The following is a 23,063-nucleotide window of genomic DNA, read 5'->3' as shown; positions in this document are numbered from 1 at the left end:
GAAAAAAGATGAGAGGGTTTTCTTTAAAAGAATAGAAAAAGATCACAATTCTGAATAATTGTTTCCATAAAACAAAACATGATAACCTTAAGGTATTAAATTTAGACATTTGTGTAAATGTGCGTCTGTGTTCGACTTACTAGATTTATTTGTATACCTAAGTTAACTTGGCAGGGAAGCTCTGTTTAGTCTCTTAGGTCATATTGCAGAAATATATATTTACAGGGTTGCATAATAGTTGTATTAATACCTAGCTCTCAGTGCTTATGTGATGGGATGTGGGCTAATCTAAAGATTCTCAAACTTTTTTAGGCTGCAGAACTTTTTCATTAAAAATAAATTGCTGGAATTCCTGATAAAATGGGGTGGGACTTCTGCATGTCAGCAACCCTTCCTTTTGCTATTCCTTACTAAAGGGGGGGGGGAGCTTAGCTCGTTGCCAAGAATTTTAGCCTGGAAACTATTCAGTAGTCCTCAGGGTTTTTTTTTAAAGAACCCTGAATTTAAACCTTGCACATTGTATTTAGAAGCTACCTATAAGCCATTAGCTTTTAGAATTTTGATTCTGTAATGTGCGTTATCAGAGTTGTGCTCCATATTATGATGCAGAAATAGATTATGATTTTGTGTCTGGAGGGCAAATTTAATATCATGTTTAGATAATGTGGAGCGAGAGCCTACACTGCATGATCAAAATGGTTAGGGCCTAATCACACTGAAGAATGAGGGCGGCATTTTCTTTATTAGTGACCTACCTCCTTCCTTCCCTCCAAAGTACTGTGCAGTAAGTAAAAGTATTAGTTTTCCACTAGTCAGTGTATATATATATGGCATGCTCTGTCTGTGTGTCTACCTACCTACCTACCTACCTACCTACCTAAATATCTATCTATCTACACATACTTGAATATCAGATTCATTTTATTATATAGTGGACGTTCTCTATTTTTTCATTATGTTGTTGCATATCTTTCCTATTTTGATTTCATATATATTTCATATTTCCAGCATAGAATGCTAGTTATTAATATTTGTACTCATCCCAAAGCTGTCTTTTGCTAATATTTGGAGAAAGGCTGATGGTGGGGGTTTTTTTGCCATCTAAAGAGAATGATCCAATTTTAAATGTTTTGGTTTTTTTCTCTGAAGTTATTGAACTTTAAAAACATTACAATTAGCATTTCTTTAAAATCTTAACTAGAAATATTTTATTCCCACGTTTACGTGGCTATTTATTGATTTATATGTGTGTGTGTGTGTGTTGCATTTGTGCTGATAAATAAATAAAGAGAGACTATCATCTTTCTATCTATCTATCTATCTATCTATCTATCTATCTATCTATCTATCTATCTATCTATCTATCTATCTATCTATCTAACTATCTTATCTATCTATCTATCTATCTATCTATCTATCTATCTATCTATCTATCTATCTATCTATCAACACACACACACACAGATGTATGTATGTATGTATGTATGTATGTATGTATGTATGTATGTATGTATGTATTTATGTATATATTCGTAGATTCTCACGGGTGTAGGTATGCTGGTCTTGTTGTATTCGGGTCTTTTCCCATGTAAGGTTGAGATTGTCTTTGCAACGTTTCGGCGAGGTCTCACTCTCTATCTTCAGGCTGGTGTTTTTGGCTTAAAGCATGGTCAGAGCTGCCATCTTTCTATAGATCTTGGTGGGTGGGTGTGGCGTGCTGGCTTTGTTTCAGTAAGTGGAATGATTGGTTGTGTGGTTGTATCATGATTGGTTGATTGGTGCTGATTGGTGCTGGCTGTGTATCCCTTGTTGTTTTGTGTTGTAATGGCCTGGGTGGTGGGTGGGGCTCATTTGTTGAGTAGGGCTGGTTTCCAGATATCTGGTAGGTGGGAGGTATCGTCACGTTTATTCATGTTGTGGTGGTGTTTCTCTATTTTGATAGCTTCCATAATTATTCTCTTGTTGAAGTGTTCTGTTTTGGAGATTAACCTGGTTTCTTCAAAATTAATTTCATGTCCTATAACTTTAAGGTGCTGGAAAAGGGAGAAAGTTTTTTCTTTTTTTCTTACTGCGTTCTTGTGTTCTGCGAAGCATGCATTTATTCTCCTGTTCGTTTGTCCTATGTATGTTGCAGGGCAGATTTTGCATGGTATTTCGTAGACTTCTTGGTTTTCTAGCTGGATTTTGTCTTGTAGGTTTGTGTGTGTGTATACACATACATACATATATACATACATACACACACACACACACACAATTTTATAGTGTTTTGAAAAGCATATTGATACAGTTGGTTGGATTGACAAGTTCTATTAGAATTATTTATCTCCACAAAATCATAAGAATTATATAAAATCCCATGATCAGAGTTTCTGTTGTGCAAATGTTAACTGGCTAGTCAAATATATTTGTCTGGCAAGAGCAGAGCCAGATGGGGAGAAATGGAACAATTTATTTGGACACAAAAAAAGAGTGCTGAGTTGGATCCTTGAATCAACAACAAATATAAGTGTGGTAGCTTTCCGTGGAAAAGAACAACATAATACTTTATTTGATTAATGAGTCTTTGAACCTCAGAGGAGCAGAGCATGGCCACCATTATTGTTTTAGATTATTTGCTCTAGGGAAGGAATTGGAATTATTCAGATTATGCTGTTTGTTCAGCCAAGAAGACATTTGGGTTTCTTTAAGGTCTTCATGTTAAGCACGTCTCTGGGGAAATAAATACCATTATTGCCCTTGAGTGAAGGCAAATGTATATGTCTCAGGATAATCTTGCAGGATCCAATCTGAGCCAGCCACTGGGACTAAAGGTTTATTCTTGCAAGCTTTTGGACTCATGTTGGAGCCCATCATATAGAAAGAGAGAAGTTCCCTGATCATGGGGTCCAGCATGAGTCTGAAAGTTATAAGAATAAACATTTGGTCTTGGTGACTGACTCAGACTGGATCCTGCACCATTATTGCCCATTTACGTATGATAATTGAAAACAAAAAAATTGTTGACTGCTTGCTATTTTCAAGATATATGCGTCATTTATGTCATTTAGCATTCAGAGGTCTTGAGCTTCATTTGCTTGTACCCATAGAACTGGCAGGACTATTAACATTGAGTTTGATGTCAGTGTGGGATGGCTGTGCTACTTCATACTTAATTTAATCCAGCTACTTTTCATTGACTTCTGGGTTGTGCTTGTTATGTATTTCAGCCAGCATAGAATGCCAGTTATTAATATTTGTACTCATCCCAAAGCTGTCTTTTGCTAATATTTGGAGAAAAGCTGATGGTGGTTTTCTTTTTGCCATCTACAGAGAATGATCCAATTTTAAGTGTTTTGGTTTTTTTCTCTGAAGTTATTGAACTTTAAAAACGTTACAATTAGCATTTCTTTAAAATCTTAACTAGAAATATTTTATTCCCACATTTACGTGGCTATTTATTGATTTAACTCTATGTACTTGGTGATTACCATACACAATGTAAAATTGCTATCATTATTACTATTGTACAAACTGTATGTTTTTTTCTACCACTATAACAATGTAGGGTTGTTGTTTTTTAAGTGTTGTTCAATTTCCTGTAAAGATGTGTATTATTTGTCTTTTCATTGTGCAAAGCTGTACTTTAAACAGGGATGAACAAATAAAATGTACACAAGGAGGTAATATGTATAGCTTATGTGCATCTGATAGTATCAAAATAGTTCATACAACAAACAAAGCAAAACTAATTATTTTTCTTATGCTTTCCTGTATTTCAGGGACGATGCTCAAGGGAGAACTGCAAATATCTTCACCCACCACCACACTTAAAAACACAGTTGGAGATCAATGGCCGCAATAACCTGATTCAGCAGAAGAACATGGCCATGCTGGCCCAACAAATGCAACTAGCCAATGCCATGATGCCTGGTGCCCCATTACAACCAGTGGTGAGCATTGATTTACTCTTCTTAATTAGTGTTCCAGTGTGACAGCCACTGTCTCTGTTACGGAAAAATAGCCTGGCGAACATGCAACTGCAGTCAGAAATTGTCCATCATAGATAAATAACACAAGAGGGAGAATAACACTTTTTTATGATGCAGCTCAGGTATCTAGCATCCAATACATGTTATTGATTAATATCAAAGTAACTCATGCAGAGTAATACTTGGCCCAAAATTGTGTAAGTGAAATTTTAAATGAAATTTTACACAATTTTGGGCCATATATTACTCTACATGTGTCTCTTGTGCTATGTATTGTATTTAGCACATAGTTGTACAGTGTGGTAATATTAGGCCACCCTGCTTAGACAGCACGAGAGGATCCAACTCCATCATTTCACAAGAGAGAGAACTAGCAATACAGTTTCCAGAGTAATTGGCAGTACAGCATCATTTTACTATTTTTTTTAGAGGCACCAATCTCTACCCAACTAATCACTGAAGCTCTTTCCTGTTTGTTTCTGCTTCCCACTTTCTTCTTATTTGACCCACCCTTCATGTCTTCATGTTAGTAACAGTCCTCCATTATCTTTACCATGGTCTTTCCCCATCATTTTTCTTCTGTGGTTTCTTGTTGATGAATGCAGAACTATTTTGGCCTATGGCATCTGTTCATTCATGCTTGGAAAAGAAGACAAAAGAAAAATTAGGAGTAAATGCAGTATGGTATCACATGACTGTACTGTGGTAGTGATATCAAGAGAAAGGATTTCAGAGGGAGGATTAGGGCTGTGTTGCAAATATAATACTTGCCAAGAACAGTTTGTTGAGTGGTAAGTAAGATTAATTTAATGTAGTATCCATTAGTAGCATTTTCCCTTCCTTTATGAAGAAGATGCTTAGATTGGGACATCCAATTTTAGACTTTGTTTCAGGACAAACAGTAGCTTACATCCTTGCCTTTAATTGACTTAGACATATCTTGGACTTATTCCAAAATAGACCCATTGAGTTTAGTTGAACTACTGCATGATAAATAGGGTTAGTAAGGCAGCCCTAAGCTCTGATATTTTTGCACAATGACCTATATGTAAGTCTGGTTAAGACAAGTATAATTTAATTTTAAGAGGTATCCAGATGTAAGAAAAGTAGCAAGCAACAACTCCACATACCAGATTGGTTACAAATGCCCTGACTTTAATCTGATTTGTGGATTTACAGCTATAAATACTTCAGTTTTTTCAGAAATTATTATAGACTGGTAGAGTTGGAGTTGTTCTTGCAACTTTGAAAGCCTGGTTTTAATCCTCTGTTTTTAGTTTACAAATTTGATGAGCAGGATAAACAAATCAGCTTTGGCAGGAGTAGTGAACTGAAACATGCTTTCTTTAAACTAATAATAAGGCAACTAGTCAGAAATCTCCACTGTGATGGTAATGCAGCTGATGAATAATAAATTCTACTATGTTTAGTATCCTGAATTTTTCCAAAATGTGCATATAGTTGTTTTTTTTTTTAAAAAAAACTTCAAATGGAACATTTAAGGCATTAAGATTGAAAATATTTTTTTTTGTCTAAATGATAAAAGAGATTTCCACAGAAACTGTATATGGAACATCCTAATGCTAAACCTGTACATTCCATTTTGACTCGTTTCATACAAGAACTCAAAGAGTTAATCCCCTTTCAAGAATTTTTTAATTGACATTTTGTTACTGAGCTATATCTGCCTTGTTTATTGTAGCTTAAAAGAATAATGAAAAGCTATTTGATAACAGATATCCTTATGTAATCATAAGTTGGAAGGAAAAAATAAAGGGCATGCGAACAAAATCCTTTGAATGTTTTGTAAATAAGAAAGCAGTTAATGAAAGAATACTATTAAAGTTATATTAGCATAGCAATGTTTTGAAGTTTAAAAATCAAGTAAGATTTGAAAGAAGTTTTATTTTAGGACATAATGGGAAGAAAAGTTATTTTATGGTAGTGCTTCCTCATGTAGAAATATTTTATTCTATAAGATCACAAGAAAAATAGACATAGTTCTAACTTGCTAATATTTAAAAACAATTCAATCACACTACAGTTTGAAATGTAATTCAAAGAATTTTCTTCAGACTGCTGTGCAGAAATCCCTGAAATAACAAGCTGAAATTTTGTTCTCCAAAACTAGCTGCCTTTGGATGCAGCTAGAAAATATAGTTATAACCCCCTATAAAGATTTAAAAGCACTTGCTGGCATGTTTGCAACACACAGTCCCTATTGCAAAATGCTATCATCAGTTTAAGATCATAATGGAACAGTAAGGAGATTTAAAGAAATACTTAACAAAAAGCAAAGGTGAATCCAAATCTGTCTATATTGTGTGTTTCCCTATTTTAAATTGATTTACAAAGCTGCTAGTGGTCAGCTGGAATATTGATGCAACATTTTCCTAATGATACCATGTTAATCTGGAATGGAGAACCTATGCCGGTTTGCGGATATCTTTAGAATAAGCAACTTTCCCTAAATTTGACACCTTCCACACCGGTGGGGTGGGGGGACGACTTCAAGGCCCAGAAATCTCATTAATAGCCAAATACATCTTGAAGAGATTGAAAAAGGCTGCATGCAAGAGAAAGTTTGGAGTCTAAAAACATCTAGAAAGCCATAGGTTTTCCATTCTGATACCTATAATTTATTATTTGTTTCATTAGAATTATAACTTTTAGTCACAGCTGAAACCTTAGTATCATCAATTTATCCTTTTCATTTAACTAAATATGATTATTAATGATTAAGTTTAATATTTTAAGTAGTGAACTTATTACTATTATTATTATATTATTATTTCTTCATAGAACCATATCCCTCAGACATTCCAAAAAAGAGGGGGGGAGGGATCTGCATATTTCATCGACACTGATTGCATTTATCAATACCAAACACTAAAGGTGAGAAAATATTACCGTTTTGGGTCTTCTTTCTGTTTTCCTTTGTCAGCTGGAAATAATGTGTTCCTCACATTAACTTATTAAATGTACATTCATAGACTGTCAGATAATTAACATTTCTATGCCAAATAAAGTATTTACTTTAGACCAATTAGTGAATAAAATTGACAGCAATAAAGTTAAGCCTTGATTTCGTATGAATAGTAATGTGCTACTGGAATGCTATCACCATACCATACTATCATTCAATGCAAACATTTCATTTTTCAAAACGAAAGTTAGTTAAATAAACTTAAAATAATTGAAGGGGTATAATATGAAAAGAATTCCTTTTCTTCCATGATGTGAAAAAGAAGTATGTGTGCCTTTTGGCTTTAAGTAAATCAGGGCTACAGGTTATAATATAGTGGCTCTTCCCAGATTTAGCAATGATCCAACTACTGCATTTTGTATCCAACCCATTTGCCTTATTGTTTTGTCCTTCCTAGTATAATATAGTCTCTGATCTTTATTTGATACATACAAGTGGGAGAGGGGTAACACCTTCCTTTGCCTGCATTAAAAGAGCCTTGATCTGCTTTGGAAATAAGTTTGTTTCGCCTATCACCACCACCACCAGCCTTCATCAGTTTTCTGCATGAACCCATTAAAACTTCTTTCCATTGTTAGCTGCACTTTATTGAATACCGTCGTGACCATTTAACATAGGAAATAATACCCAATCGCACCAAGTACAACTTACAGATATGGTAGCAGAACATGTGAAGGACCATGGAAGGCAAGCTGATCTGATAAAAATTGGAGGTTGTAATCACATTGAAATATGACTAAGAATATAAGGAATATATTATTTTGATAGGTTCATGCTTCCCCCCCCCCCCGTCAATCACTGAATTCCATCATTGGATTGTCATTAGCAAGACAATGGAATAAACACACTGTCCCATTACAGCTTTTATAATCAGGAAGTCAACAAATCTGGACTGGGCGAGACACAAAGATTGTGCAGATCTATGGAAGTTCTCACTCATCCAGGCCATGGTTGTCTCCAGTGCTTTTTCTTCAAAAGGCAACTGGACTATGTTTTTTTCCTATAAGGAAGGAATGTATTTTCCTTGAGGAAGAAGACCTTTCACTTCTCTTGGCTGAGAAGTCAAACATCTTCTCCCTCAAGGAAAAAAACAGTCCAGTTGCCTTATGACCAAAAAAAGAAAATAAGGGGGAAAAAACACTTGATACAAGATTGTGCAGGTTTTTTGAAGGCCCTGGTCAAAATATAACACCAATTAGGTCTTTTATCTCTGGTATCCTCCAAATATATTTGGCTATTCTGTTATGCTCCCACTAATAGAATCCCCAAATTCAGAAGAGTTAAATTATTTGCATGTATCCTTGGTCCAGTGTTTGAACTCATTGAGAATATAATACAAGTTCTATGGAAAGATACCATGTTCACCTAGAAGATAATCCAGTTTCTCTTCTCAGCCAGATATTTTTTCTATCAGACAATAATATCCAACCAATTTTGTTTGCTTGTTTTTTGAATCATACAACAATGGCAAACTCAGCCCTTGTCCTGTTGTTTGCCTCTCCCAGAACCATTTTTTTTAAAAAAAAAAATCTTCCAGGATTGGCAACATCTAGATTGGCAGCTATTATGATTAAAATATCTCACTCAGACTTTCATATCTCAGGTCATCTTGTTTAAAAGCCACGTTAACTTCTGGTTTTTTTATATTCAGGTCAGAAATCCCAGCTATGATTTATATGCTTCCGTACATTTGAATTGTTATATTTTATAGTAAAAAATTAGTGTTTTGCTTGCATAAAATCCTATAGCATAAATACAATAAACTCATATAGTAATACATTATATTTATTATAGATTCATTTAGTAACAATATATTCATTTATTAACAATTTATTCAATTGTTCCATCATAGAGGTGTCTCACAGGAAACATGTGTTAATGCATTAGAACATGTATGTAAAACAGATACAATATTCGTTTTATTTATTTGTATGCTGTCTTTATTTTATATATATATATAAAAATAACTCAAGGCATCAAACATATCCAACAGATCTTCCTCCTAATTTCTCCACAGCAACAACCCTGTGAGATGTAATGGGCTTAGAAAGAGTGATTGGTCCAGGTCTGCCCCCTGGCTTTTATTAGAGATTAGAATTCCCAGTTTCTAGGCTGATGCCTTAACAACCATTATGCAATCCATGAATCATTGCATTACCAATATTAATCATGAATCTATGAAGATGTTCTACATGGGGCTGCCCTGAAAAGTGTTCGGAGACTACAGTTGGTCCAGAATGCAGCTGCGTGAGCGATATCGGGTGTACCTAGATACACCCATGTTACACCCATCCTCCGCGAGCTGCACTGGCTTCCTATTGGTCTCCGAACGCGCTTCAAGGTGCTAGTCATTACTTTTAAAGCCCTACATGGCTTAGGACCTGGATATCTGAGAGACCGCCTCCTGCCACATACCTCCCAATGACCAATAAGATCTCACAGGTTGGGCCTTCTCTGGGTGCCGTCGACCGGACAATGCCGGCTGGCGACCCTCCCGGGGGAGGGTCTTCTCTGTAGCTGCTCCGTCCCTGTGGAACGATCTATCTGTAGAGATCTGGATCCTTCCCACTCTCTCGGCCTTCCGAAAAGCCACTAAAACCTGGCTGTTCCGGCAGACCTGGGGCTGTTGAACAAGGTCCAGCCCCACTTAAATGGAATGTATGCTGTGTTGTTTTTTAAATTGTATTTCTCTTTATTTTTTAACTTTTACTTTTATCTTGTTTCTGTAAGCCGCCCAGAGTCCTACGGGATTGGGCGGCATACAAATTTATTAAATTGCTAAATTGCTAATTGTATTCTATAAAGTTATACACCTCATGGCATTCTGACATAGTTGCTCCTTTCCTTTCTGAGACTGCATACTCATGTTTGTGGGAGCAGGGGATATTTCATGTTTGAGGCAGGAGATGGGAGGGCGGGGGAACTTAGTCAAGAGGCCAAGAGTAGTCCTTTCTATCTTTTTCACGTCATTCTTTCTCAGCCATTTGTCCTCTACCTACTTTCCAGAAGAACAAAAAGCCAAAACAAATGAGCAGACAGTGATAGGTGTTTATCTTTCCTTTCCATTGTTTGTATGCAGCATGTGCCCATTGATGCTGGCTTTAATATGAGACATAGATGAGCCAGCACACGCTATAAATACATGATTTATTTAGCCTTTCCAAGGAAGGGTAATATATGGCAATGACAGCACTGTGTCTCTCATAATTTCTAACCAAGCAGTCAGACAGATTGTGAAATATATAGTCCAAGGCAGGGATTGATTATTTATGTGATGCATTCTCAGTTGACTCTAAAACCTCAGATTTCACTCAAAAGATTGCTATTTTCTAAGTTTCTTTCTTGCCTTAAATTGATCCCCACCTATAAGGGCAACATGTTATACCTATCAGATTTTCCCCTTCAATTATGAATAAAAGCAAAGTCTCTATGGCGCAGTGGTTAGAGTGCAGTACTGCAGCCACTCCAGCTGACTGCTAGTTGCAGTTCGGCGGTTCAAATCTCACTGGCTCAAAGGTTGACTCAGCCTTCCATCCTTCCGAGGTGGGTGATATGAGGACCCAGACTGTGGAGGCAATATGCTGACTCTGTAAACCGCTTAGAGAGGGCTGAAAGCCCTATGAAATGGTATATAAGTCTAACTGCTATTGCTATTTGTAATAGCAAAAAGTGACCGAATTGAAGGAAAGCAGATGGGACTTTACTCATTTCTATTTTTAGTGCGGGGAGGGTTTCATTTGGGGGCCTGGAAGTTTCAGGATCAGAGCAGAAGATACATAGCATATCTACCAACTTTACTTTCGTTCCCGTTCCCTGTGAAAATAATATGCAGATCATGCAGTTAAGTTTTGCTTATTACATAGTTTGCTCTTCCTGTTTGTTTAGTGCTGTTCTCAGTGCTAAAATAGTTATAGAAATATTAGAGTAGTTTGATTTTGATCAATGTGCAACTATAGAAGTTTCATAATCCAGGTCCTTTAATTTGATACTCTTACAGCAAGAGGAGTGCAGTCCAAGCGGCACCCCTGGACCTGTCTTTGTTTGCGCTCCACTTCACGAGGTATATGTTTTTTGTTCAACATCTGCTTAGGAGTTACAAGTTTATGCACGTCATGATATCTCAGTTCTGTTCTTTGCCATTCTACTTTTCTTATTAATTACAGAAGTCCTTTAACTTTATTTAAGTTGCAGTTGAATTCAAGCATTATACTATGCCCTGATCTGGCTAACAGTGTTTTATTTAATAATAAAGCTGTATTTGAATAAGAATCTAACCTGTAAACCATAGTTTACAAACCATAATGGCTGGATTACAAGGAAACTCAAGTAAATCACATTGAGGCTTAATAGAGTGCTGAACTCATCAATTTAGTTTGATCCAGTCAGAGCTAAACTTAAGATAAATCAAAATTAGATAAATGGGAGGAGGGGGAGAAAACTAAAGTACTTAATTTTGTCTTTTATTGAGAGTAAAGATGATGACTCATAAATATGTAATCGGTATTATCAAAGCAAAAAAAATGAAACATGAAACTTAATTTTGTCATAATTAACCTACATCCCATTGGCTTCAGTGGGTTTGTTTAAGGCATAATGTCATCTGTATGTAATCTTCTGCCAGCCTAGCAGTTCAAAAGCATGTAAAAATGCAAGTAGAAAAATAGGAACCCCCTTTGGTGGGAAGGTACGCCTTTGGCGTTTGGTCATTCCCACATGACCACAGAGATGTCTTTGGACAGCACTGGATCTTTGGCTTTGAAACGGAGAGGGTGCCGTCCCCTAGATTCAGGAATGACTGAACGATGTGTGAAGGGAACCTTTACCTTTACCTATGCAACCTAGTAAATTTCAATATTTTAAATTATGCACAAATAGTTTGATGATTTATTAATTGGTAATGTATTATTAAGGGTTTTCTTATATATATATATATATATATATATATATATATATATATATATATATATATATATATATATATATATATATATATATATATATATATATATATATATATATATATAAATTTAATATTCATTCTTTTTAAAAGAAGTAAATGTGCTGGTAATGCATACAATTTTTTCTCAGCACCATAAAGAAAAATCAGATGTCATCATTTAGAGTAAAGTATTCCTTTATGCAAAAATAATAATAATGCATAAACAAAATTGCTACAGGACATGAAAGAGATTGAAAGAAAATATGTACCATTTCTTTCCAGCCTACTAGCTCTAAATATATTAGGAGTACAAATCCAGTACGTCCAGGACCCATGGGATTTGTCCTACAGTCCAATCCCATCTGACGGATGTCTGTGGATTGGGAAAAAAACTTCAAACATCTGGATTCATCTTGAGTCTGAGCAGAAGTAGCATGTCATGTTTCGTTCCTTACGTGTTTGATTTGCAAAAACTTGGCTCTGATATCCGCGTGGTTTTATCTATAGTGAGCAGTTAAGCTAATTCGCTCTACCACTTTTTCTCTTGTTTGCTACCTCTGGAAGCGATTCCTGCATCTTGGGTTTCTGACATTTAAAATAAGCATGAAAGGGATACTTCAATCATAGTATCTGATGCTCTAAGAGCTCTCTCCCTTTCTTGGTGTTGAGAAGTTGACAGATTTATGTAGGGTTAGGATGTTATTTTGAGACCTGAGGCTATACCTGCTTATGTGACTTGTCTATCCCCTGACGGGCCTTTAGTTTTTGATCTGTTCTATTATTATAAAAGGAAAAATGTGAAAAAGAAGCAGTATTTTCACATCTTATCCCCCAATGATATGAATTCCTCTTGAAGGTAGAGAAAACACCAGATCCTAGGCAAACTTTCCCATGATATTAACATTGATTATAACATACATACATACATACATACATACATACATACATACATACATACATACCGTTTAAACCGCATCACCCTTTCACATTGGTCCTCTGGGATTTCATTGGTGATATATAATCTTCATTCCTCCTAACTTACTATTTTAGGCCAAAGAACCTGAATTTTTCACTTAACATAAATGGAAGAGATTTGTGTTTTTTTTTAAAGGAATCAATGATTGCAAAAAAATTCTGCTGAACTTTTAGTTTTAGATTTTTTATGCCATTTTTATTGTTTTTTATAAATAGCTCAAAGTGGCGAATACTCCTTGCTCCTCCTATTTTCTCCACAGCAATAACCTTGAGTTAGGTGGACAAAAAGTGACTTCCAAATGATTGAAAGAAAGGTGAAATAATCCCCGGACTAATCCATGAATCGATTTGTGTTGTATCAGTACACCTGCTCATTTTTACTAGATGAATCGGGGAGGATAAAGATAGCAAATGAACAGTAAACAGAGTTTTGGTGAACAGATTGTAGGGTGAACAGCAAATGAAACAACATCTGTTTCATGCTTGGTATCCAAAACAGTTAGGCTGAATTCCCAAGACTCTGCATTCCATAGCTGAGAGCAGTGTGAAGATGGCTTTATTTGGGGCCAAAACAAATATATCTCTCAAAGTGCAGATGAGGAGATCCTTAAAGTGGAGATCACCACTTATTATTGAAATCTTGGCAGGGTCATATCAAATTGCTATGGAAAGCTGACAGCTTACCTAAGTCTTTACCAGAAAACTGGAAATCAATCAAAAATAGTGCCCCATTCTCCTTCAACGATAACTGTACTACAACTGCATCATATCTCTCATAACACTGTCATAGTAAACTAACAGCTGGAAGACCTTTATATAAAACAATTTGATTTCTCTTTTTTGTCTTTTGTCAACCTCCACAATGAAATAAGAGAGGACACTTCTTGCACCTGGGAAAACCAGCCATAAATTGTGCTCTATACATGAGGAGTGTCATGCAAAATGAAGCCGGATGATTCTATATCACTATGCAGAATCACTAAAAGGGAATTGAGGACCTTCATTTTGATTTAGTCACTAAGCACACACAGTGACTCAGCAGTCATTGAAGTGAATATTTCTGTCTTCTGCTGCAATTTAACAGCATGGTAACTTTCTCATTCTTGCTCGGTCCATCTGACTGTACAGAGCAATGATGCTTAAAATATTAAATATCCTGCAGTGCAGGAAAGGAAAATGATGCTAATGTGGTTGGATTGCTTTCATTCATATTCTGTACTATTCCAAATACATTCTGTCAGATTATTTAAATGTTGAATTGCCACCACCCCAAATAAATACATAAACCTCTTTATGCTAGTCATTGGGTTATTTTATTCTCAAAGGAAGGGAGAATAATCATAACATCATGCACTGTGCACCTATCTTGGATGTACTAGTACGGATCCCAAGCTGAAATTTCAATTGCATCATAGAACTTGAAGAATCAAAGCTAGTCAATGCATACAGTAGATGGCCCAGTGAATTAGTTTAAGGTCTTTCTGAATCAGCCTCTCCTACTGAAATTTAGGCTGTTGCTGCAGAAGCATTATGCATCCTGATTTCAGATGTACAAAACAAGTGGGATATAAATTTAATAGCATAAATAAAGTCATACATTGCTATTACTTTAGATAAGATCTTGCTGAGTCTATTACTACACATAAGCCCTGCCTTGGATACTTTTATTTGATGTCTTAGCTTTCCATCTTTTGTTACTGGTTTGTTGAAGTGAGAAATGAGCTACTGTGAAAAATGCTTCCTTGAATGTTTGATGGTTACATTTAGTAATAGATGTTTCCTACATACATTCAGAGATTTGTAGATTAGCCCCAGTAGATAATAATATTTAATATTAATCAGTAGGAATACATAAAGTCCTCCAAGGACAGTAGAGTGCCCTTTTCTTCCCAAGAAACTAATAAACCTGAGCCCCTTTCATAGCAAACGTTTCATTGGTGCAATAAATATCTTTATAAGTAATAAGTAGTTATGTACAGTTCTTTACTCCAGCAAGAAGTCCTCTATACAGAACTCTTTCCTCCATGCAGTGCTTCTTCTTCCTTTACTCCATCTCTTTTTTTCCTCTGTTCACTGTTTTCATCCTCCCTAGACAGGAAAGAAAGTGGTTGAGAGGAGGAGGAAACTGTTTGGTCTTATACGTAGTCTTGCAGTGACTTGCAGCCAGTCCTCACACTTATGCCTGAAGTCACATGATCACAATTTGTGTATTTATGACAGTAGCAGGATTCTGGTATCACGTCACTGTTTGTGATTTTCGTAGCCAACTTTGGACAAAGTCAATGAGGAAGCCAAAGCTTAACAGCATAACAACAGCAGCTCCCCCAAAAATGTTGTGAAATTGGTCACAGTAACATGATGGCTCATTTAAGACCTCATTGCTTAGTGACAGAAATTCTGACCACAATTCTAGTCATAAATTGAAGATTATGGTTAATTAGAAAGCATCTTTCAGCATGAAGCAAATCCCAAAAGAAAGTTTTGTGAAGGAAGATAAACTTCACACGGTGGAGAGCAGCAGAATAAACCACATATACACTCAGGTTTCAAAGTGGGCAGAGTTTCTACTTAGTCCAGAAACCTGAGAGTTAGGGAGTTAAAAGAATGCTAAAATGAAGTTTTACTCATGGCAAATGGCACATTCCATAAAGCAGAGCCAGTTGCAGTGTAGACCTCTGGCCTAGGTGGAATTTGGGAGTATATAATTGATTTCTCTTTTTTTTTTAAAAAAAAAAAAGTACCCACAAAAACTTTCCTGAAAGTTTAACAGCTCTTGTTAAAGAGCTGAAAGCAAAATAATTTACAGGGAAGAAAAGCGTCTAACAAAACTATTATGCTAATCAGTATAAAATCCCATTTTAATTCCCACAAATGTTAGGGACTTCTAAGATTGTGTATTATGATTTTTGGAATCTTTTTAGAAAAAAATAGTAACTCAGACCAAATTTTCTAATCCACATTACTTGGTCCAGAATTAGTTTGATCTTCCTTTTCTCTCATTATATAAAATACTGTGATTTCTTTATTGACTGTCTTGTATTAGTTATTTATTTATTAGATTTTTGTGGGGGATGTGTTGGTTCAGTGATTAAAGACACTGACTTGCCCAGGTTCAAGACCTGAGCACTGCATGACGGGATGTTCATCCATCCTTGCCCACCTTGCTCTTGCCCACCTAGTAGTTCAAAAGCATACAAGTGAGAATAAATAAATAGGTACCACTTTGGTGGGAAATTAATGACATTCTATATGCCTTGGCATATAGTCATGCAGGCCACATGACTATAGAAATGTCTTTGGTCAACAGTGGTGCCCCCTGCTAAGAGATTGAGATGAGTACGGCCCCTTGAGTTGGACACAACTGGACAGGGAAACATTTACTTTTATTAGATTTTTATCCTGCCTTTATTACTTTAAGTAACTCAAAGTGATGAACACACCTGGTACTCCTTCCTCTTATTTTCCCCACAACAATAGCCTTGTATAAGCTGAAAAAGAGTGATTGGCTTAAAGTTATCCAACCAGTTTTTCATACCTAAGTCATAACTAGAACTCAGCCCACCTGGCTTGTATTTTCAGCACCTTAAGTACTATACCAAAGTGGCTTTATGATAACTTCTCTGATAAGGTCTTAGCTGCCTGCATTATTATGCTTGACCCCAGTTGGCATCAGCATATTTGAACGCTGGTCTCATTCCTTTACTGCATTTTACATATTACAATTCAAGAAGGATTTTAGGCAATAATGTTTCATGTATAAGAGTAGGAAGGAGATAAGACTGCCAAGAATGTGGGACATGTTAACAAGATAAATAACTATTAATTTTTACAAAACATTTTGCCTGGGCAATTAGGTTATCACAAAACTCTGGCTTTATTTGCTTCCCTTTGTTTTCTCTAAAAGCTCAATATAGCATTTAGCTCTTAATAATTCCCTTGCTGTGAGATCTTCCATAGACAGTACAATCCATCCATACTTTTCTTCAGAGATTAGTTCTGATTATTTCTAAACATAAAAGATACATCATTGTTTATTTATTGAGTTGTGAACAGTAGCAGTCATTTGATAAATCTAGTATATTCAGAAGTTCTTAAGAGGGAATGGGTATAGGACAGTTATGAAAGTGTAATAAATTTACATTTCAAAGTGAGCAGTACCAGTATAAAGACTGAAATTTACTTCTTTTCTGGATTTGAATTTGGCAAAACTCTGTGCCTTCATCACTGTATGTATGTATGTATGTATGTATGTATGTATGTATGTATGTATGTATATATATGCATATGTATGTATATGTATGTATATATGTATGTATATATGTGTGTGTGTGTGTGTGTGTGTGTGTGTGTGTGTTTGTTTTTGTAGATTTTCAAGGGTACAGGTATGCAGGTCTTGGTATATTCGGGTCTTTTCAAAACGTCGGCAAGATACTCTCAATCTTACACGGGAAAAGACCCCGAATGCACCAAGACCTGCATGTGTGTGTGTGTGTGTGTGTGTGTGTGTGTGTGTGTATAAATACATAATATACATACTCATGTATGTGTATAAATGCATAATTTTCATGTAGAATGTTTTTAAAAATATGAAACGAGGATTTAAAAAATACCCTAATGAAGAAGTATGCAAAACTAGAGAAAAATAGACCAGAAAATTGGTCTGACAACCAGAAAGATTGAGGGCTAAACTACAACTTACAGGTAGTTCTCAACTTATAAGCATTCTTTTAGTAACTGAAGATAAAAGACACTAGAAACAGTTATTTACAAGAATACTTGCATTTAAACCATTGCATCATCTCTATGGCCATATGATCAAAATTCATTGGCGTTTGGCATGTATTTAGGATGGTTGCAGCATCCCAGGGTCATATCATCACCTATTGTAACCATCCAATCCAGCTTCTAAAAAGCAAAGTCAATGGGGAAATCCAGATTTGCTGAACAACCATGTTACTAACTTAATACTTACTTACTTAAGTGATTTGTTAGTATGGCAAAAAAAAAGGTTGTAAAATAAGGTACAACTCACTTAACTATTGCCTTATTTAACAATGGAAATTTTGGTACCAATTGACATAAGTCCAATTGACATACCTGAAGTTTAAATTCTTAGAAAAAAAGTTTGTTAACTTCAAGAATAAAGGTTAAAGGTTTACCGTTGTTTTCACTCTATTTTTTTAACTACAGAACAGCTTTGTTGAACCTGGTTCTCTCCAGATGCATTTACATTCCAATGCCACAAGCCTAAAGAACCAGGTGGGATTTGTGGGGGGGAAAAATCTAACGCATCTAGAGAACAGCAGATCACTTATGTCTGTTGAGATTCTCAGTCATTCAGGTCATAGTTGTCTCATTTTCAAAAAGCAACTGGACCGGAACCAGTGAAGCTTCTTGGATGAGAAGTGAAATGTCTTCTTTCTCAGGGGAAAAACAGTCCAGTTGCCATTTGGAAAAGCATCTTTGAGACACCAGATCACTTGAATTAGAATAGAATAGAATTCTTTATTGGCCAAGTGTGATTGGACACACACAAGGAATTTGTCTTTGGTGCATATGCTCTCAGAGTAAGTATAAGGTGAACAGGGAGCCTACCATGCTGGCCAGAGGTTTTTAAGACTTGTGATGAATCACTTTTGAGTAATGAAATACAAGGGCCAAGTCTCTGTAATAGAAGGGCAAAGTTTAAACTTCCTTTGTTATCATCCAACTTCGGAATGCAGACAGCTTTGGGAGCTAAATCTTATCCTGTCTTTATAAATCATCTGGAACATTTGAACTATTGTCACCTTGTGTTATGTGTGTTTGAAACTTGTAACCCACTTTGATAATTTCACTTTGATGTAAAAATGAGGTATAAATCAAAACAATAAAGTACTTCTAATTCGTACCTTAGATTATCCAGTCTGTGGATAATCTAGAGAAGAGACCAGGAAAGAAAATATCCCTTGTTTGTCTTTGCTAAGCTCTCTCTGCCTTTAAGATTAATCTGAACAGTAGTAATGGCGTCAATGTATGCAGGCTACAGCAACTTCATACGGTTTTACTTTGCAACACTGATAGTAAAATATAATTTAAAAACTGTCATTATTATGAGGTTACATGCAAATAATATTATAAACAGCTTTTATAAAAGAAAAGACCTTGTGAGAGGTGCCATTTTCATGTATATGTACTGTATCTTACAATTTAATTGCTCTGTGAAAAGAATAAAAATGTTCTTTTATAATTGCTGTAAGAATTATATTGGTACAATATGAACGGTCCCTGCCCAGTTCCATCAATTGGCTACTAATTAGCTTATATAAAAGCTTAACAAGAAACGAGTGTTGTCTTTATCTCCTGTAGTTGAGGCTGAAGTAATTAATGTCATATATAAAAAGTATCATGCCCTTTTCTTGTGAAGGCCTTCAGTTTGATGGGGGGAAGGGAAAAATGTTGTGTTGTTTTAAAGTACTAAGAGTCCAAATGATGTATGTAGTGGTAGTCCTCACTTAGCAACCATTAGAAGTTATGATGGATCCCCCAAAGGTACTTAGGACCTGATTCTAGTGTTCTGGTGGCACGCATGCACGCAACACACAAAGTCACATGACCACATTTTGAACACTTAGCAGCCGGCTTATGTTCATGGCCAGTTGCGGTATCCCACAGTCGCGTGACATAGTTTACTATAGGTTTTCTTGCAGGAAACTGGCTATAAAGGCCAGTTTCCAGCAAAAAATTCACATAACAATGCATTAACTTGCTTAACGAATTCAATGTTCAATTTAGAGGCATGATGTTTACTTAACCACCACCGCAAAAAAAAAAGCTGTAAAATTAGACTGATCACATGGGTACCTTGACATAGGACCATCACAACTTAATGACAGAAATTCTAAGGCTCTGTAAATGCTCTGTATTTCTTCTTGTACAGTTATCCTAGCTTGTCACCTTTCTATTAGATAAAGTCAAAACATTAGGAAGCATCTTCTCTAACTGGGCATTTACTGATTGGAAAGTGTGGGCTGCCAAGGAGACTTGAGAGGGAGAAAAAAAAACTCTTAACAGCAACAGCTGTAGTGCCCTCAACATTTCCAGAAGGAAAGCTGAAAAGCATCCCCAAAATAAATGCAAATAAAGTACTTGAACACTTTAAGAATAATGTAGAAAGACAAAAGAAATTTACCTTTTCACAGCAGAAAAAGGGCTTGAGAATTTGAATTGAAAAATTTAAGACAGCTTTAGGCCAAACATTACAATTCTAGCAGCAGGAATCATACATATTGTAGATTATTCCAAAAGAAGGCCAAGCGTATAGATCCTGAGTTCTTCTGTGCCTTGGGATGAGTTACTCTTAAGATGCCTTTGCCAGTGGAAGGAGGCACCCTAGTGATTGCTCCTTACTGCACCAGTTCTTGCATACCTACTGTGGAAACATGACTTGACTATCCACAACACAGGGGTAGTGTGCAAACTTTATCTCCTTCCCTTACAGTTCCTGGGATCAGTTGCTGGCTCAAATGCCTTCCTTGAACAGGAAGCTTCTTCCATGTATGAGAGGGTCAGTTAACACCATTGTCTGCATGCATAAATGTTGCATTATTTCAAAATGATTTAATGTAGAAAGCTTTTTGGGACTACTATTTACATTTGACTCTCTTGCTCTCTCTCTCTCCCTTTCTCTCTTACCAGCCAATGTTTTCAGTTGCACCAAGCCTAGCCACCAACGCTTCAACAGCCTTTAACCCCTATTTGGGGCCAGTTTCTCCTGGCTTGGTCCCAGCAGAGATCTTGCCAACAGCACCAATGCTGGTTGCAGGGAATCCTGGTGTGCCAGTTCCTGCCGCTGCAGCAGCAGCAGCACAGAAGCTAATGCGGACGGACAGATTGGAGGTAGGAAATAATTTGCCTCCCAGTTATGGTTGTTTTGATCAGCCAGGTATGGCTCATTGATTCTCTAAATGTAATCCTACTTGGGATATTTTATGGAAGGAAGTACTATTCAGAGAAAAGCCTTTGCCCATCGGCAGTATAATAATGTGATTATCACGTATCGGGCTAATTCTCGAAAAGGAACTAATGAATTTCAAACCCCACCAATTTCCGTACTTATCAAAACATTACTATTCCTAACAAGAACAACATTAAAAGCAATAGATCATCAGCAGTAAACCAGGAATAGATTCACACAACATGCTTAATTGGTTTATTGAATTAAACCACCTTCTGTGTTTATGCAATACTTTCCATTACAAGCGAAGGGAACAACCTCGCTTCAAATGCAATGACTCGCAAAAAATAATAGTAATAAGGTTAAAACTGAGCTCAGGATCTGTTACAGATGCCAGAACTTTAACTTGGCCAGTAGAGCATGTTGTATTGGGTGTGGCATAGGACTGGACTCCAATGCAGAGCTGAGTATGTTTAAGTCTTTGCATAGGCAAAGTAGATAGGCCAGTGGCCTACGAAATATGCTGGGTGGCCTGTATAATTTTTTTCAGATCCCCCCCTTCCTGTGGTTTTCATGTTTAGAGGAGTGTAGAAAACCTCAAACACAAAAATCATTCTTTAACCCTCCCTCCCCCACTTATTTTACTGATTTAAAGTTGACTATTTTGTGACCAAATTCCAGCAGACTCTTTATAGAGCTTTGAGGCTGCGGAAACACAAGAAGGTCATTGGTTACCCATCCTTTCATGATGTTAACATTTTTGTCTCTGGAAAATTTATAGGCAATTAATGAACTTCATTCAATTCCATCCAGTTTTTTAACAGACCGCAGACTGCCTAATTGCAGTTAAATCCTTAAAATCTTATCTCAAATGATGAATGATTGTGCCATATCTTTCTTTTGGAAGAAGAAAAAGATTGCAGGCAGTCTTCAACTTACAACCATTCATTTTAGTTACCATTCAAAATTGCAAAGGCACTGAAAAAAATGGCTTATTATGACTGACTTTCACACTTAGAAATTGTTGCAGCATCCTAATGGTCACATGATCAAAATGTGCATACTTGGCAACTGGCTCGTGTTTATGACAGTTGCAGTATTCCAGGGTCATGTGATCACCTTTTGCAACAAGCAAAGTCAATGGGGAAGCAGATTCACTGAACAACCGTGTTACTAACTTAACAACTTCAGGGATTCACTTAACAACTGTGGCAAGAAAGGTTGTAAAGCGGGCCAAAACTCATTTAATGTCGTGCTTAGCAGTGGGAATTTTGGTCTCAATCGTGGTCATAGGTTTAGGAGTATCTGTAATGCAATTTCTCCTTCCCTCCCCAAAACAGTGAAAGGGAAAGGATTCAAAGTTCTGACCTTGTTCTCTCTCATAACATCAGCCACCTTTCTCTACAACAGCTGGGTGGAAAAGGTTTTTTTTTAATGGCTCTAGCCACCTAAAGTTTTATTAACCCTGGTATCGATGATATGATATAAAGCCGTGATGGCGAACCTATGGCACATGCGCCAGAGGTGGCACACAGAGCTATCTCTGTGGGCATGCGCCCTGTTGCCAGCTGCTCTTCTGGTTTCCAGCATGCACATGCACACTGGCCTGCTGGTCTTTGTGCATGCATGCGCACCAGACAACTAGTCTTTGCGCACACCAAAGTGCCAAAAACCCGAAGACCAGGTGACCAGCGTGTGCATGCCATCTGGTCTTCCAGCGCATGCATGCACACCACCCAGCTGGTTTCGGATTTGTGGCACTGCACCATGCACACACGCATTCCAGTTTGGGGACTCGGTGCCGAAAAGGTTCGCCATCACTGGTATAAAGCCAGGGCCAGCTTTTAGCAACCACACATACATAGATAGGTTTTCTCTAAGGCAATATGTTCCCAACCTGGTATAAATGTACAAAAATCTCTAATTACCTTTATCAAGATCTGTAGCATTACATTATGAAAGTTTATGACATATAGCTGTATGGTGTTAGTTTTCTGTTTTTTTCCCCTGGTGCAATTTTTTTTTAATTGAAATTTTGGGGAAGGCTGGGGGGAGTTGTTCTTATTGACTATACTAGAGAAGTAGCTGAACACTGCTTTTCTCAATGCTACTGAGATGCAATGTGTTTTGCATCGGTTGACGAGGATTTTTGTGCAGCTTATTTTATGTGATATTTTATGTGTGGCAGGGTGTGGCTGTTGGAAGTTTCAGATTTGGTCCATGTGGGTGGGTTTCCAGGAGCCTTGTTTTTGTATC

General features: G+C 36.6%; 1 protein-coding gene across 18 annotated transcripts in view; it reads left to right on the top strand.

The window, feature by feature from the left end:
* MBNL1 (muscleblind like splicing regulator 1) overlaps nucleotides 1-23,063 on the top strand; it is a 170,510-nt gene that overhangs the window by 119,740 nt on the left and 27,707 nt on the right. For 8 of the 18 annotated variants that reach the window (XM_087725364.1, XM_087725370.1, XM_087725355.1 and 5 more), the window contains 5 exons: nucleotides 3,762-3,932; nucleotides 6,774-6,866; nucleotides 10,955-11,017; nucleotides 20,352-20,417; nucleotides 20,549-20,749. In XM_087725364.1, the coding sequence (XP_087581490.1) occupies nucleotides 3,762-3,932; nucleotides 6,774-6,866; nucleotides 10,955-11,017; nucleotides 20,352-20,417; nucleotides 20,549-20,749 (594 nt within the window). The remainder of the gene's footprint in view (nucleotides 1-3,761; nucleotides 3,933-6,773; nucleotides 6,867-10,954; nucleotides 11,018-20,351; nucleotides 20,418-20,548; nucleotides 20,750-23,063) is intronic. The other 10 variants (XM_087725371.1, XM_087725366.1, XM_087725373.1 and 7 more) reach the window with 4 other exon arrangements.

The sequence above is a fragment of the Thamnophis sirtalis genome, unplaced genomic scaffold (genome assembly GCF_051295495.1).
Source record: "Thamnophis sirtalis isolate CommonGarterSnake01/CBP01778 unplaced genomic scaffold, rThaSir2_p1.2 scaffold_11, whole genome shotgun sequence".
Lineage (NCBI taxonomy): Eukaryota > Metazoa > Chordata > Lepidosauria > Squamata > Natricidae > Thamnophis > Thamnophis sirtalis.
The sequence above is the reverse complement of the archived record's forward strand: the minus strand, read 5'-3'. Positions and strand labels throughout refer to the sequence as shown.